General features: G+C 31.0%; 2 protein-coding genes across 7 annotated transcripts; both read left to right on the plus strand.

The window, feature by feature from the left end:
* On the plus strand, positions 1–2,239 carry RPS14 (mitochondrial ribosomal protein S14). 3 transcript variants are annotated; one of them, XR_015790135.1, is made up of 4 exons: positions 1–124; positions 267–588; positions 1,898–1,952; positions 2,023–2,239. XR_015790135.1 is itself a non-coding variant. In XM_022278815.2 (3 exons), exon 2 carries the CDS (start codon positions 277–279, stop codon positions 580–582), a length of 306 nt encoding a protein of 101 aa, XP_022134507.1. In that variant the 5' UTR covers positions 1–124; positions 267–276; the 3' UTR covers positions 583–588; positions 2,023–2,239. The 3 variants fall into 3 exon arrangements, 2 of the variants coding, with proteins under 2 accessions (XP_022134507.1, XP_022134508.1); XM_022278815.2 differs by lacking the exon at positions 1,898–1,952; XM_022278816.2 differs by lacking the exon at positions 1,898–1,952 and having other exon boundaries at positions 32–117.
* Positions 2,240–10,427: 8,188 nt separating this feature from the next.
* On the plus strand, positions 10,428–13,597 carry LOC111006336 (type-1 restriction enzyme mjaxp r protein (DUF668)). 4 transcript variants are annotated; one of them, XM_022278212.2, is made up of 2 exons: positions 10,428–10,592; positions 11,334–13,597. In XM_022278212.2, exon 2 carries the CDS (start codon positions 11,390–11,392, stop codon positions 13,220–13,222), a length of 1,833 nt encoding a protein of 610 aa, XP_022133904.1. In that variant the 5' UTR covers positions 10,428–10,592; positions 11,334–11,389; the 3' UTR covers positions 13,223–13,597. The 4 variants fall into 4 exon arrangements, with proteins under 4 accessions (XP_022133904.1, XP_022133905.1, XP_087978730.1 ...); XM_022278213.2 differs by lacking the exon at positions 10,428–10,592 and adding an exon at positions 10,627–10,908; XM_088122604.1 differs by lacking the exon at positions 10,428–10,592 and adding an exon at positions 10,627–10,798.

Below are 13,597 nucleotides of genomic sequence, written 5' to 3' on the forward strand. Positions count from 1 at the left end.
CCTTATTTTCCTTTCCCTCGTCGCACGCCTCGCCTCTTCTTCAGTCGAGTTTGCTCTCTTCCATCTCTCTCGCTTCCGTGGTTTGCTCAGAGGTCGCCATTGCAGAGGATTTATAAGGTCGAAGGTAGCGTAGTTCCTATTTTCTCTTTATATTCTCCGTTACAAGTTTTTAGTCTCAGCCCGTTTTGAAACAGTTGGAACAAGTATATTTCTAGGCTTTTGGATTGGTATTGAAACGATGAAATTGATGGAATTGACGAAATTAGATCAAACCGGATGTCGGGGGACAAGCGGAACATTCTTGATCACTACCGCCGACAGCTCGCTGCGAAGTTTGAGTTGAAGCGGAAGCTTTACAAAGCCGTTTGCAATGATCCGAGTCTTCCCAATGATGTGCGAGAAGAGCAGCGTTATAAGCTGTCGAAGTTGCCCAGAAACAGTTCATTTACTCGACTGAGGAATCGCTGCATTTTCACCGGCCGGCCTAGGGCTGTCTACCAGCTTTTCCGTGTTTCTCGTATCGTTTTCCGTGATCTGGCGTCCAAAGGTCTTATAATGGGTGTCAAGAAATCCTCCTGGTAGATTTTGGTACGTCATTTTTTCTCAACTTGTACCGAGTTTTTGATAGTGAAGGCTGGGATAGGATATTCATGTATTAAGTTCCATTTTTTGAATCCTTGTATATGATAAATTGATTTCTTGGATGTTGAATAATTAAATCATTATCTTGGATTGGATGCGGTTTGACTTGAGTTATATGTTCGTTTGCCATGAATTCTTCTTGTCCTTCATGTACATGCCCTGCAAATGATTTTACTTCATCGCCAGTGAAATTGATTTTGATAGATATTGGTCCATCGTTATTTTTATATAACTCGAAATCAGAGCTTTGCCCCCCTATACCCAAGGTACCCGCATCCACCCCTAAGGCTCGGATCCGGGAGATATTAAGGATTTTTGGTATTAAACTCACAAGAAAGTTCAAACTTCAGACCTGTAAGCCATGTAAGCCAGTATGACCAAGAGACCCCAAACTCTTGTCAAGTGGTTGATAACCGAATATGTATGGAATAGAGATATCCCAACCACCCAAGTAAAGAACTGTTACAAATAATGAAGGAATTAATAGATCTAGATAGGAAGCAACATAAAATAAACCAAATTTGATACCCGAATACTCGGTTTGATAACCCGCCACTAATTCTTCTTCTGCTTCTGGTAAATCAAAAGGTAATCTCTCGCATTCTGCTAAGGAAGAAATTAGAAAAATAACAAACCCTATAGGTTGACGACACAAATTCCACCCCCAAAAACTGCCCCTTAGTTCATCATTGTAATATACAGAACATTATTATTGGAATCTGTAAGCTGTTCTTGATAGAAGCTGCGGTATTTTTCCATCAAAGATTAAGAGGCAGTTGCTGGGCTTTATTTATGTTTGCACTTAAAGTTTCAACTAGTCAGGTCCAGTTATAAGTATTAGAGTCATATTTGTAGTACTGTACTGGTTATTAGCATGGTGAAATTTTCTTAAAGATTTATTGACTATAAGATATATATGAACAAGCTAAGCTATTCAAGAATGCATATCTTGGTTCTGATAATCCTTATGATTCCCCCATTTTTTATAAGAAGATATTAGTATCTCATATTCTTTAATTTTTACTCTTCCTCCCAAGTCTTCACTCTTCTCTTCCATACTCTAGGCAAGAAAAAACATTCTGTTTAATTAACTTGGTTAAGAATATTCCATGTCCCATTTTGAGATAAGCAGCATTTTTTTTTTAATATTACATTTACCAGCTATCTCTTTCTTGAACAAGATACGAATACTAGCTCAACTATATCCTTTTTAAGTTTTAATTTATCTACTATGAATTCTACTCTTCATTTCCAGTGTTCCACTTCAGCACTACAAACCACGTAGATGCTGTAATCACTGAAGTATCAAGGTCATATTCTGTGTCCTTTTGGTTGGTTTTCTTCACGCTACTGACTGGTTTAATTGTGCATAATGTGCAGGTTGATGGTAGAAAAGGCTTTTGTTATTGGGGATCGATTAGCATTGTTGCGTTCTTATACTTCTACGTGATAATCTCTTTAATATCTGCAGAAATTAATTATAGACACTGAAAGAGAGATGTTAATTGTAAGTTCCTTTGACATGTGCATTCATGCCCATTTAAGTGCATGACCAAGTAAAGGCTTCATTTGTTATTCAATAAGCATTTTCGGTTGAGTTGGTTGCACTATCTCTGTTATTATCTTCCTCACTTGGATGATTTCTGAAGAAGTTTCATACCATCTCATTTATATGCTGTCGTTCATACACAAAGATTATGCTACCTTTTCATCGATATGGTAACTACTGAGATATTGAACCCTATTAATTCTACTTATGTCAGTGCAGAGATTTAAGTTGAAATTAGTAATCATTATGAATTTTTGTTTCAAGAGCTAACTTTATCGGTTGAGGCAGGCAGATTCAGCTGTGTGCATTTAACCTCAAGTATGACGACTCTTACTCTACTCCTTTCTTTTATCAATTTAAGATTTGAAATGTCGTTTATATTTCTTTACCTTCTCAGTCATATAGTCATAGTATATGAGTAACTTGGGGTAACTCGGTTGGCAAGGGTTTGGGATCTTTTGGTTATACTGGTTTAGAAATCAAGTTCTCACCTTCCAAGGTTTAGGCGTGGGTGCCCCTAGGTATAGGAGAGCAAAACTCGGACTCCCTGTTATAAAGAAAAAAGATATGGGGGATAAAATAGAAAAGCTCAGGAAATGATGTGTATGTGCGCATGTTTTTTTTACCAGTGTGGGAATTTTTGGACAACGCAGGATTATTTTAAGTCTCTATATTTGAATGCCTCTTTGGTACGTGAAAATTCATCCCACACCAATAAAATTCTACCACAAAATTCATATCTTCCAAATTTAAAATAATAATTTAACAACCCACTAGCTTTTTGTTAACAAAAAAATTATGTTTTTCTCCTTGCAACAAATAAAACTTGGTAATTTTTTCACAATCCAAATTACATATGGTAGAAAGTTGATCTTTAAAAAAAATAATTATCTTTTTGTTTATATTTTTTTTCCTTATGTTTTTAAATGCAAAAAATATATTAAATTAAAATAATAATAATAATAATAATAATAATAAGACAAATGAATAAGAGAAGTCTTTGCGATTTTGTGAAATGGAAATAAAAAACTTAAAAAAAGTGATAAAAAATGGTTGTCAGTGCTCCTAATTGTTCGAGACAAACTTACGATACATACTGTATTATCGCAAACGTGAACATAATTTATTCGAGCTTGTGATATTTGACCAAACCTTGACTCTAATGCATAAATTTTAGGATTTTTTTACCTAATAAAATTGGGTAGAAGAGTGGCTTAAATGCACCATTTAATTTGTTGGTGTTATCATTCATTGTCAATATCTTTCAATGGCCAAAACGAAATAATATATATAATTTGGTGGGTGTTGAATAATCAATTAATGGGATATATATATATATATATATATCGTTTTTGTGCGTTTGGAATTTAAGATGATGATTGACTTGCATGGTTTGCTATATAAATGAGATAGTGCCAATTTGGGGCAAATGTTGTGTTGGTATATCAATCATATACTTATACAATTAATTAATATTGCAATTACAAAACTTTATACAAATGGAAAAAAAATTCTATTGAACTTTGTTTTTTTCTTTACTTTTGTCATTAATAGTTGCAATGCTTCACAATCTTTAGTTAAAATTATATTATTTTTCACATATTTGTTAGGAAAAAAAAACTTATAGATATAAAGGAGATGGTAAGTAATTAGGAGATTTGAATCGATAATTTTTTTACAAAAATACAAAGAGTGATCGTGAAATAGTGTTTTAAGCCATCTCAACTTCATCAATTGAACCGTTACTAATAGACAATATATACATAAAGTTTGGATATAAAATTTTAACCTATGATTCGTATTTTAGATTAGTTAATTAGATTTTATCAGTTGAGCTGTGACAAACAACAATTTAAAAATATTGATTGAAAAGTTAAAATAGATCCGTTTTAAATTTTAAATAGTTTTGCATGGTTCTCTCCTATTTTTTCTATGTCGTAAGGTTAACATATTTTTTATGTATTATGAAATTGTAGTTTGTTTACATGTGTTTAATTAATCGAGCTATATCATTTCAGTCTTCTCTCTTGGTCTCTATCTTGCACCATTGCCACCTCCTCTTTCTTCTTAGTCTTTTTTTTTTAAAATCGAGTTGACAATATTCATCGTTCTAATTAAATTTTATATTTAGTTTCCATGGTGAAAAGTGGTAACTCTTAATATAACATATAAATAATAATGGTGTGGTATATCACGAGTCCTACCTAATCTAGAAATTAGTTGTTCTTTGGCAAAAATCAAATGGAGTTTAACAGAAGTTGACGAAAAAAAATCTAAAATCTAAAATGAAAAGTGATTAAAAGTTTAGGTACTAAAATGATCGAAATCGAAAATATAAAAGTTAAATTACAGAATTTGACTAAGAATTTTTTAACGTTGTATCTAGTAGGTCTTTTAACTTAAAACGTAACTAGTAGATCTTATAATATATCAATTTACATTTTGTCGGGAAAGAGGTCTTTTCCCGACAACTATTTTTGGCGTTGGGAAAAAAAATACGTCGGTAAAGCTTATAATTCTTATAGTGATTAGATATTTTTCTAAGTTCAAATACCTATTAGATACAGAAATCTAAGAGTTCAAAGAATAATTAAACACAAACTTTTTGTCGATGTCGAATTCATAGTTCATAAACATATAGAAATTTCAATGAAAATGTAATACCTGCTTCAACATATCGACCTAGTCTCTAACCTTTAAGATTGATGTATTTTGATCTATTGAATTTTAAAATGACCCATTTTTTTTTATGAATTTTAAATTAATAATTATCATTCTCTATCCATGTTACTTAATCATTAATTTATAAATGGATAAGGTTGCTTATTTTAATGTAATATTATATTTCCATTTGGTGGTAGTTGCGATCGTGACATAATTTTGTAATTTACATAATACTTGTAAATATGGTAATTTAAGATTCGTAGTTAATCAATATATAGATCTAAGATTCTAGTTATTCAATATATTGATTTTATAGTACTATTCAATAATATAGAATCATAACTTTTTGGTTAGGAAAAAGTGTTAATTATCGAGAGTTAAAGCTCGTGTTGGACTATTCAATTTATTGATCGATCATTAATAAAAAAAATTATCATGTAAAATAGATTGAAACATAGGAATTAATATTATTTAAATTATTCGATTTTTTACCATTTTCTAAAATTTATGAAATTTGTATTTTCTTTCTTAAATATGTATTTACAATTGCTTTTAGAAAAACACAATTGACAATATTTACAAATATTTTAAAGAATATGTCTTAAAATCTTTCTTGTTATTGTTAATATATTATAGCAGATCTATACTTCTTCTCTTGAGAGGTGAGGTTTCGACCTCCATACTTAATATTTATTGTACTAAAAAAATATATTATTATATTGTATATCTAGTGCGAATCAGAATTAACCGTTTTCTTTTTCTTTTTGGATTGGAAAGTTTGCCAAAGTTTGATTTGACTAACTAAGGGCCTACGTTATTCCATGAAATTAAATTAAATTAAAGAAAAACATTAATTCATTGTTTGGCAATCACACACCAAAATTAGTGGGGGAAATGGGTCACCACCACACCATGGCTAAAGTCATTCTAATTATGTTGAGAGAAATTCAAAAGTTTTTTATTTTTTTATTTTGCTTCCAAAGAAAAAGATATCATTAATTGCAAGAAAAAAGAAAAAGGTCAATAGAAATGAAGGATACATAGTGGGTAATGAATGCCAGCCAATATTAAAGGACCAACTTCTTCATTGCTCATCATGCCACTCAAAGTTAAATCCCATAAGAATGTTCTTCAAATATTGTTGCCTTTTTTTAACAAAAAATAAAATTTTTAACTACTTTTTGTTCTTCGTTCTCTCAAAATTTTAAATTAAAAAAATAAAATTTTTATGTGGAAAATGAGATTTTGAATTGAATATTCAATTTTGTTATGTTATATTCAATATTTTTTTTTTTAATTGTGCATTATATAAGTAAAAAAATGATAAAATAACACCTTTATGCGGGTGAAAAAATGGAAATCATAAACAATAAATAAGAAAATTGATTTTGTTGTTTTCAAAGTTTATACATAATTTTAATAACATGAACAATTATCAGACGCTTATGCTTCTAAAATTAGAAAATAAGGAAAAAAAAAACGAGAGCGTTAATAAATGAGTCCCAAGTGACTCAATAAATAAAAGTATCTAATATCTCATTCAATTTTCATAAAATTTACCAAAAAATAAAAACTTTATTTCTTTTAAAAGACTTGATTTTCTCTACAAATTAATTGCAACTCATAAAGTAAATTTGTCATTAAAAAAATTTAACATTCACCAATAAAATTAGTATAATTGAAAAATGTTAAGCATGAGAGATTAACTTGGAACTTTCAATTAATAGAAACCAAGTTGAAAAATAATACTCCCAACTAAAATGTATATTTAACCTATTTTTTACCATATTTAAAATTACTTTTCCGAGTCATAATTAAAATGTATATTTAACCTATATTTATATTTAACGAGGAAAGCTTATGTGGATAGGAAACGTGTGTAACAAGTATTCCATTAAACTTAAAAGAGTCAAATATTTGTACTAAAAAAAAAAAGAGTCAAATATTTGAACTCAAAAAGAAAAAAAAAAAGAAAAAAGAAAAAAAGGTCAAATATTTAGCCTTGTGGCTTTTACGTGTTGAATATCTCTACGAAATTATCACTTGACTCATTTACACGTTTCAAATGTCACATTCATTCAAAATTCCTTTTTTTTTCTCTCTCTTTTTCTATTTGAAAAAATCACAACTTTTATTTTAATAGTGGAAAATACGTTCTTTGCTATTTCAATTAAAGTCTAGATGTCAATGAAAATACTGATAAAATATCATTATCGATAGATACAAAAATTATAAAAGTAAAAAATTCGTAAAAAAGTATTTAAATAACAATAAGTATTTCATCATTTATAAATAAGTTAAAATAATTAATATTAATATTGTATCTATATTAGTGACATTTTGTTGATATTTTTTTATATTTTGCGATTCTTTTTAAATATTATAGAAACGTCGATTTACCGTTCATATCGATGTCAGATCTATAGATACATGGAAATGTCGATGGAAATGTTAATACCATGATTTCAACACAAAGCCTTAAATATTAATATCGATAGAAATGTCGAGGTTTCAATTTCGATAAAATGTCGATATCATTATTAATATTAAGAAATACACATTTTAGCCATTTTAAAATCAATTTGAAAATCCTATTATTAATATTATGTCTATATTAATACTAGTACATTGTTTTTTACATATATATTTTGTCCATCTTTTCGTTGTACTGTAAAAATATTAATTCATCCATTTTGTTGATGTCGAACTCAAGCAAAAAATAATTGAGAAATTTAAAGAAAATAATAAAATAAAGAAATACAAGAATTAACCTGGAAAAACTCAAAACCAGAGAAAAAACCACCAATCCACAAAAAGATATCGCTCAGTTAACTAGCTTAAATATTTTAATTGGGATGACTAAAACTAAAGTCATGAGCTCAGTTTATATTGTAGTTGAAACACACCTCCTCTTCGGATGTGGGACAACTTCGAACACATGGAGACCATCCCTTGTATTATTCCAACGTGGGACAACTTCAATTCTAATATTTTGCCAAAATCCAACCATTACTTCACATATGTATATTAATATGTTATTGTTGGCATGTGGTATAAAGTTACCGTTAAGGTGAACATATATTAAGTTGCAAAATGAAAATTTTAAAAAAGTTTAGTGACTAAATATATATATGCTGTGATTTATAAACTTAAATAATTATTTTCTAAAAGTTACAAATTAAAATAATTGATTGATATTGAGAATTTATATTACCTATTGAGAATTTAATTGATTAAATTCAAGTAATTTAGGATAACGATTTTGTTAATGGTTTTATTTTATTAATGATTATGTTGATAAAATAGCAATTGTATGAGTCTTTTAATCTAACTCCCAAAGACATTTTTTTAATTTTAACTAAAATTATTTTGAAGGGTTTTAAAAAGTGGGCTTCGTATTTTTAACTCCTTTTTTTTCTTTTTTAAATAACTCATATTTTAAATTTTAGTCGAGACTTCAAACATGTTTTAGAGTTCGTGACAAATCAAGGATTTTAATTAAAATGTTGGTATGAGTAGAAATACCGATGTTCAATTTTTTAAGAAAAATGTATTTTAAAAATAACATCGATAAAAATATTCGATGGAAATACTAATTAAACAATATTTAACCAATTAAAGAAATTTATTTTTAAAATTTTAAATTAAAATGTTGGTACGAGTACAAATACCGATGTTTCAAATTTTTAAGAAAAATGTATTTTAAAAATAACATCAATAAAAATATTCGATGGAAATACTAATTAAACAATATCTAACGAGTAAAATAAATTTATTTTTAATTCACAAAAAATGCTCTTAATTTTAAATTTTAAACTTGACATTGTTAATCAATAAGCACTTATTGATTTCAATAAAAATCAACATACAGAATTAATCTGGAGTAAAACAACAATCTGATTGTCAAAGCGAGCATAGCTCAGCAGTAATTGGCATATACCTCCAACCAAGTGGTTGTAAGTTTGAATCCCCTCCCCAACATGTTGTATTAAAAAAAAAAACAATCTCATTGAATGTTAAGTGAAGCTAGAGGGACTTGCAAATTAAAAAAGGAAAAAAAAAAGACTATAGAACCTTTTTATGATCAAATGTTGCTATGTTAGTTGTTGCAGTTTTCCGTAGCATATTAATAATTTAAAGTCACGCAGATTTTACCAATCTACGACTATCTTTATTGAGCGATACTTTACTGATATCCACCATCCTTGACCAAAATGCAAGACGTTCACACTACAACGACCGTCATATATACATTATTTAGTGCTAAAATGTGAACTCTATCTATCCCTTTGTAATGAAATGACTCATTAATAATCTGAAGTGACGGACTCATTTCGATAATGACTTTGCTATAGAATTGAGAAGGATAATTGTTATATTCAACAATTGTTATAGAGTTATCGTGTAATGTATATATACATGTTTCATGAACAAGCATTAATTCAACGACTTTTGTGGCGATATAGACATCTTCAGATGGACGAAGTTTACGAAGGTAGAGATTGATGTCTCTTTTAGATCAATTATGAGAGTTACCCAACGCCTCTTCTCATTGAGTTTTACATCAATATACATTTTATGGTTATATTAACCATGTAAGAGACATACAAATTTATTTGGCTACTCTAAAATATTTGACAATTAAAACAGATAAATATAATAGAAGAATGAGTTATCGGTGGTAAATCTTCATCAGTCGGGAACTAAGTATTTTTTTAACTCGAGTGGAGAGTAAAAATTGCAATATTTATAAAAGTTTGGGGTAAAAATTGAAAATTAGTGAAAATAAGGTCCCATTTATTTACCCGCAATCGTAATCATAATGAAAACTTTGATTCTGATGGTGTTTACAAACGTGTAGGAATGTAATGAAATGGTGGGACCTACTTTGTAGTGTGATCCTCACACTTCTACAACCCCTCAATCCCATTTCTGGACCCCAAATATATATTATAATTAATGTATCACTTTTACCATTTCTCTCTTATCTATGAATTATATCCATATAATTTTTAATTAAATTTTTTATACTTTTATAATTTATTCTTTATTTTTTATTAGTTGATGTGATTTTATTATATAATATGATAAATTAATATTAATTAATATCAATAAATTTTAAATAGATATTATTACTTTTAAATATTAGGATAATAAAATTTAATAATATATTATATTAAAATTTGGTTCTTACAATAAAAAATATTTTATTTGATGTAGTTTTATTTTAATTATCCGTTAGGTATTAATATTAAATAAATTATTATAACAAAAAATATTTACTATTAATAATATAGTAATAAATTAAATTAAAATTTATTATCATTATAATTTTAAAAAATTAACTAGCTAAAGATGATAAATAGGTATATTATACGTCCAATTTCAATTTCGATTCCAAACAGTTTACTAACTAGGATAGCATTACGATTTGATTTCATTATCATTAATTTTCAATTAATTTCCGCGACGAGAAGTAAAAGCGGCAGAAAATGAGGGTGTGAAAATAAAAAAGTTGTAAAAAAATAAATATACAGCGACACTTTAATTCCACTCGTTTTCGCTCATTATTTTTTATATTTCTCCTTCTTCCATGTGGTCCAGTCCAAGTCCTTACTGCAGCAGCTTCGTCGCTTCTTCCCTCTCTCTCTCTCTCTCTCTCTCTCTCTCTCTAAACTGTTCTTCTTCGTCACCGATGGAAGACTTCTGGTTGGGCTTTTCCGTCTGCATGTGACCGGTTAGTCCTTTGTTTTTTTCTTCTTTTTCTTGTTGAACAAATCTTCTATTTAAGGATAGTAATCATTAATTTCTCAAGTTTCTGAATCTGCTATTCGGGAGCTCAGTAGCGTTTCAAGTTCTAAGCTGGCAAATCGTTGTTCAGAAGATTGAAGGTTGGAGGATTTGGGAATATTTGTCGTGTTGCTGATAGGATACTGAGTGAAGGTGGTGAAATTTGGGTGTTTGGATCCTGTTTTTTTTAGCGTAGGAGCTTGTGAATCCCTCGTTTTTTTTATGTTGGGATTCGATTCCGGTTTGGTGGCTTAGGAAATCTGGTAAAGATCCAATCGAAATTGGCATATTTCGGCTGCTTCTTTTTTCTTTTCTTGCTTTCCCTTTTCTTGAGTGAAGCTAAAAGGGGGAGGAAAGCTAAGAGAATTTTGATTTGATCGGTGTGTTAGTGGAACGAACCTTTTCAGGACATGGAAGGTTAATTTGATTTGTCATTTGATTTGTCGATCTTGCAATTTTGTGCTTGCTTGTAACTTTGAACATAATTGTAATTGTTTGTAGTTTTAGTATCTTGGTCTAACAGGCTTTTGCACATATTTATGTGCCTTATATCTTATGAATTGGTGATGGATGGAAGTTCTTAGCTTCCTTAAGTTGATGGATGTTTCTCTCGTCTTGTTACAGAAATTTTCCTATTATGAACTTATATTAAGTTAATTAAAGTTTATGATTTTCCTTTTTGGTACAGAATTAGGGATGTGGTTGTGAGTATCTTAAATATCTTAATCTTCGAGTTGGGAAGAAATGGTTTCAGAATCTTGGTTTCGCAGTCTGTGGAAGCCTCCAAGGAAGCGTGAGTCTAGCACGCAGAAGGTCGTAATTGGAGTATTGGCATTTGAAATTGCTACCTTGATGTCCAAGTTGGTTCACCTATGGCAGTCCTTGAGCGATAAGCAAGTCAGGAGGCTGAGAGAAGAGATAAACAGTTCATTGGGCATAAAGAAGCTTGTGTCAGATAACGACGAGCATATAGTTCGTTTGATATATGCAGAGATGACCGAGAGTTTAGCTCATGTGGCTAAATCTGTTGCCAGACTGGGAAAGAAATGCAGTGATCCTAGTTTAAAAAACTTCGAGCATATTTTTGATGATTTAATTCAAATTGGAGCCGATCCCTATGGTTGGATATACTCATGGAAGAAGATGGAAAATAAGGTGAAGAAGATGGAGACATTTATTTCTGTCAATGCAAATTTGTATCAAGAGATGGAGATGCTTGCAGATCTTGAGCAAACGTTGAGGAGAATGAAGGTTAATGAGGAATCGGATGTAATCAATCTAGTCGAGTTTCAAAAGAAGGTTGCATGGAAACAGCAGGAGGTGAAAAATTTGCGAGAGATGTCACTTTGGAAAAGGACCTATGATTACTCAATTCTTCTGCTAGCTAGATCCCTAGCCACAATATTCAGTAGGATCAAACATGTATTTGGAATTGAGCAGAGTGAAGATAATGGTGAAATGAATGATTCACGAGATATGAATTCTGACTATATTGCACGTAGTCAATCAGTTTCTTCATTAATGCAATCCATGGTTCATCCTTCAGAGCACAACGGTCTTACTAAATTTGCTTCGGGTCCCCTGAAGAGGTTTACAACTAAATCAGGGCCAATTTCAAAAACTGCTAAAGCCAATAATTTCTATTCAGGTCCTCTTGGTAGCTCTATTACAAAATCAGGTCCTATTTCAGGTCCTGTTTCTGGAACCAACAGAAACTTCAACTCTTATTCAGGTCCTCTCACAAGTTCAACGATGAGATCAGGTCCAATTTCTGGAGTACACAACAAAACCAATCAGAAGAATTGGCTTGTCGGTGGCTACTCTTCCATATTTAATGGGAAGAAATCTCATCAGAAACCAAACAGACTAACTCAAGTTGGACCTTTTAAAGGATGCATGATATCTGGCACTAGTTCTCCAGTAGCGAATTGCCACATCAGTTCAAATGGGATTCATACAGAGCTTCTCAATGGAACCAAAGATGCTGGAAAGATTGTTGATCCTTGCAACAAAACCATTCCTTGCAAACAGTTGCTCGGTGCCAAGCGCCGATTATTGGATGCCCCACCCGAGACTCTAGGTGCTGCTGCTTTGGCACTGCACTATGCAAATGTCATTATTGTAATTGAGAAGCTTGCTGCATCTCCTCATTTGATTGGCCTGGATGCTAGAGATGATCTCTACAATATGCTGCCCGCCAAAGTTCGAGCTAGCCTTAGGGCATCCCTAAAGCCATATGCCAAGAGCTTGTCTTCATCTGCTTATGACACAGGTCTTGCAGGAGAGTGGAGTGAGGCAATAACTGGGATACTAGAATGGCTTGCTCCACTGGCTCACAACATGGTTAGATGGCAATCTGAACGTAGTTTTGAACAACAGAATTTTGTTTCCAGGACTAATATGCTTCTTGTACAAACCCTTTTCTTTGCAAATCAAGAAAAGACTGAAGCAATCATCACCGAACTTCTTGTTGGCCTGAATTACCTATGGAGGTTTGGTAGGGAACTCAATGCAAAAGCTCTCAATGAGTGTGCCAGCAGTAGAATACATGATGAATATTTGGATATCGTTGGGTAACATTCTTTTCCATATTATTGGTATTGCCAACTCTGAATTGCAGCGCAATCGTTCAACAACATGAGGCCTCCTCAGTTCTATACGACGGATCTCGACCACTGCAAGCGGCACAAGAGAGGGAGAGAGAGCCCTGGCTACACAGTTGACGCCAATCGTCATTATTGATGAGCTAGGTTTGAGCTTTTTAACATTCTTTTACTTTTATAGAGTTATTCAGCTGGTGCAAATGGGGTCTATCCCCATCTTCGCACAAGTATGGTTTGCCACTATTAAGTTGTCAATGTCATTACTCGAAAGTTGTATATGTATCAGTAATACGTTCTCCAGATATGTAAAATATCTTCTATATATATAGGTTTTCCTTTACATACAGAA

Source organism: Momordica charantia (genome assembly GCF_013281855.1).
Source record: "Momordica charantia cultivar OHB3-1 chromosome 4 unlocalized genomic scaffold, Mcharantia_2.0 BLBB01000004.1, whole genome shotgun sequence".
Classification (NCBI taxonomy): domain Eukaryota; kingdom Viridiplantae; phylum Streptophyta; class Magnoliopsida; order Cucurbitales; family Cucurbitaceae; genus Momordica; species Momordica charantia.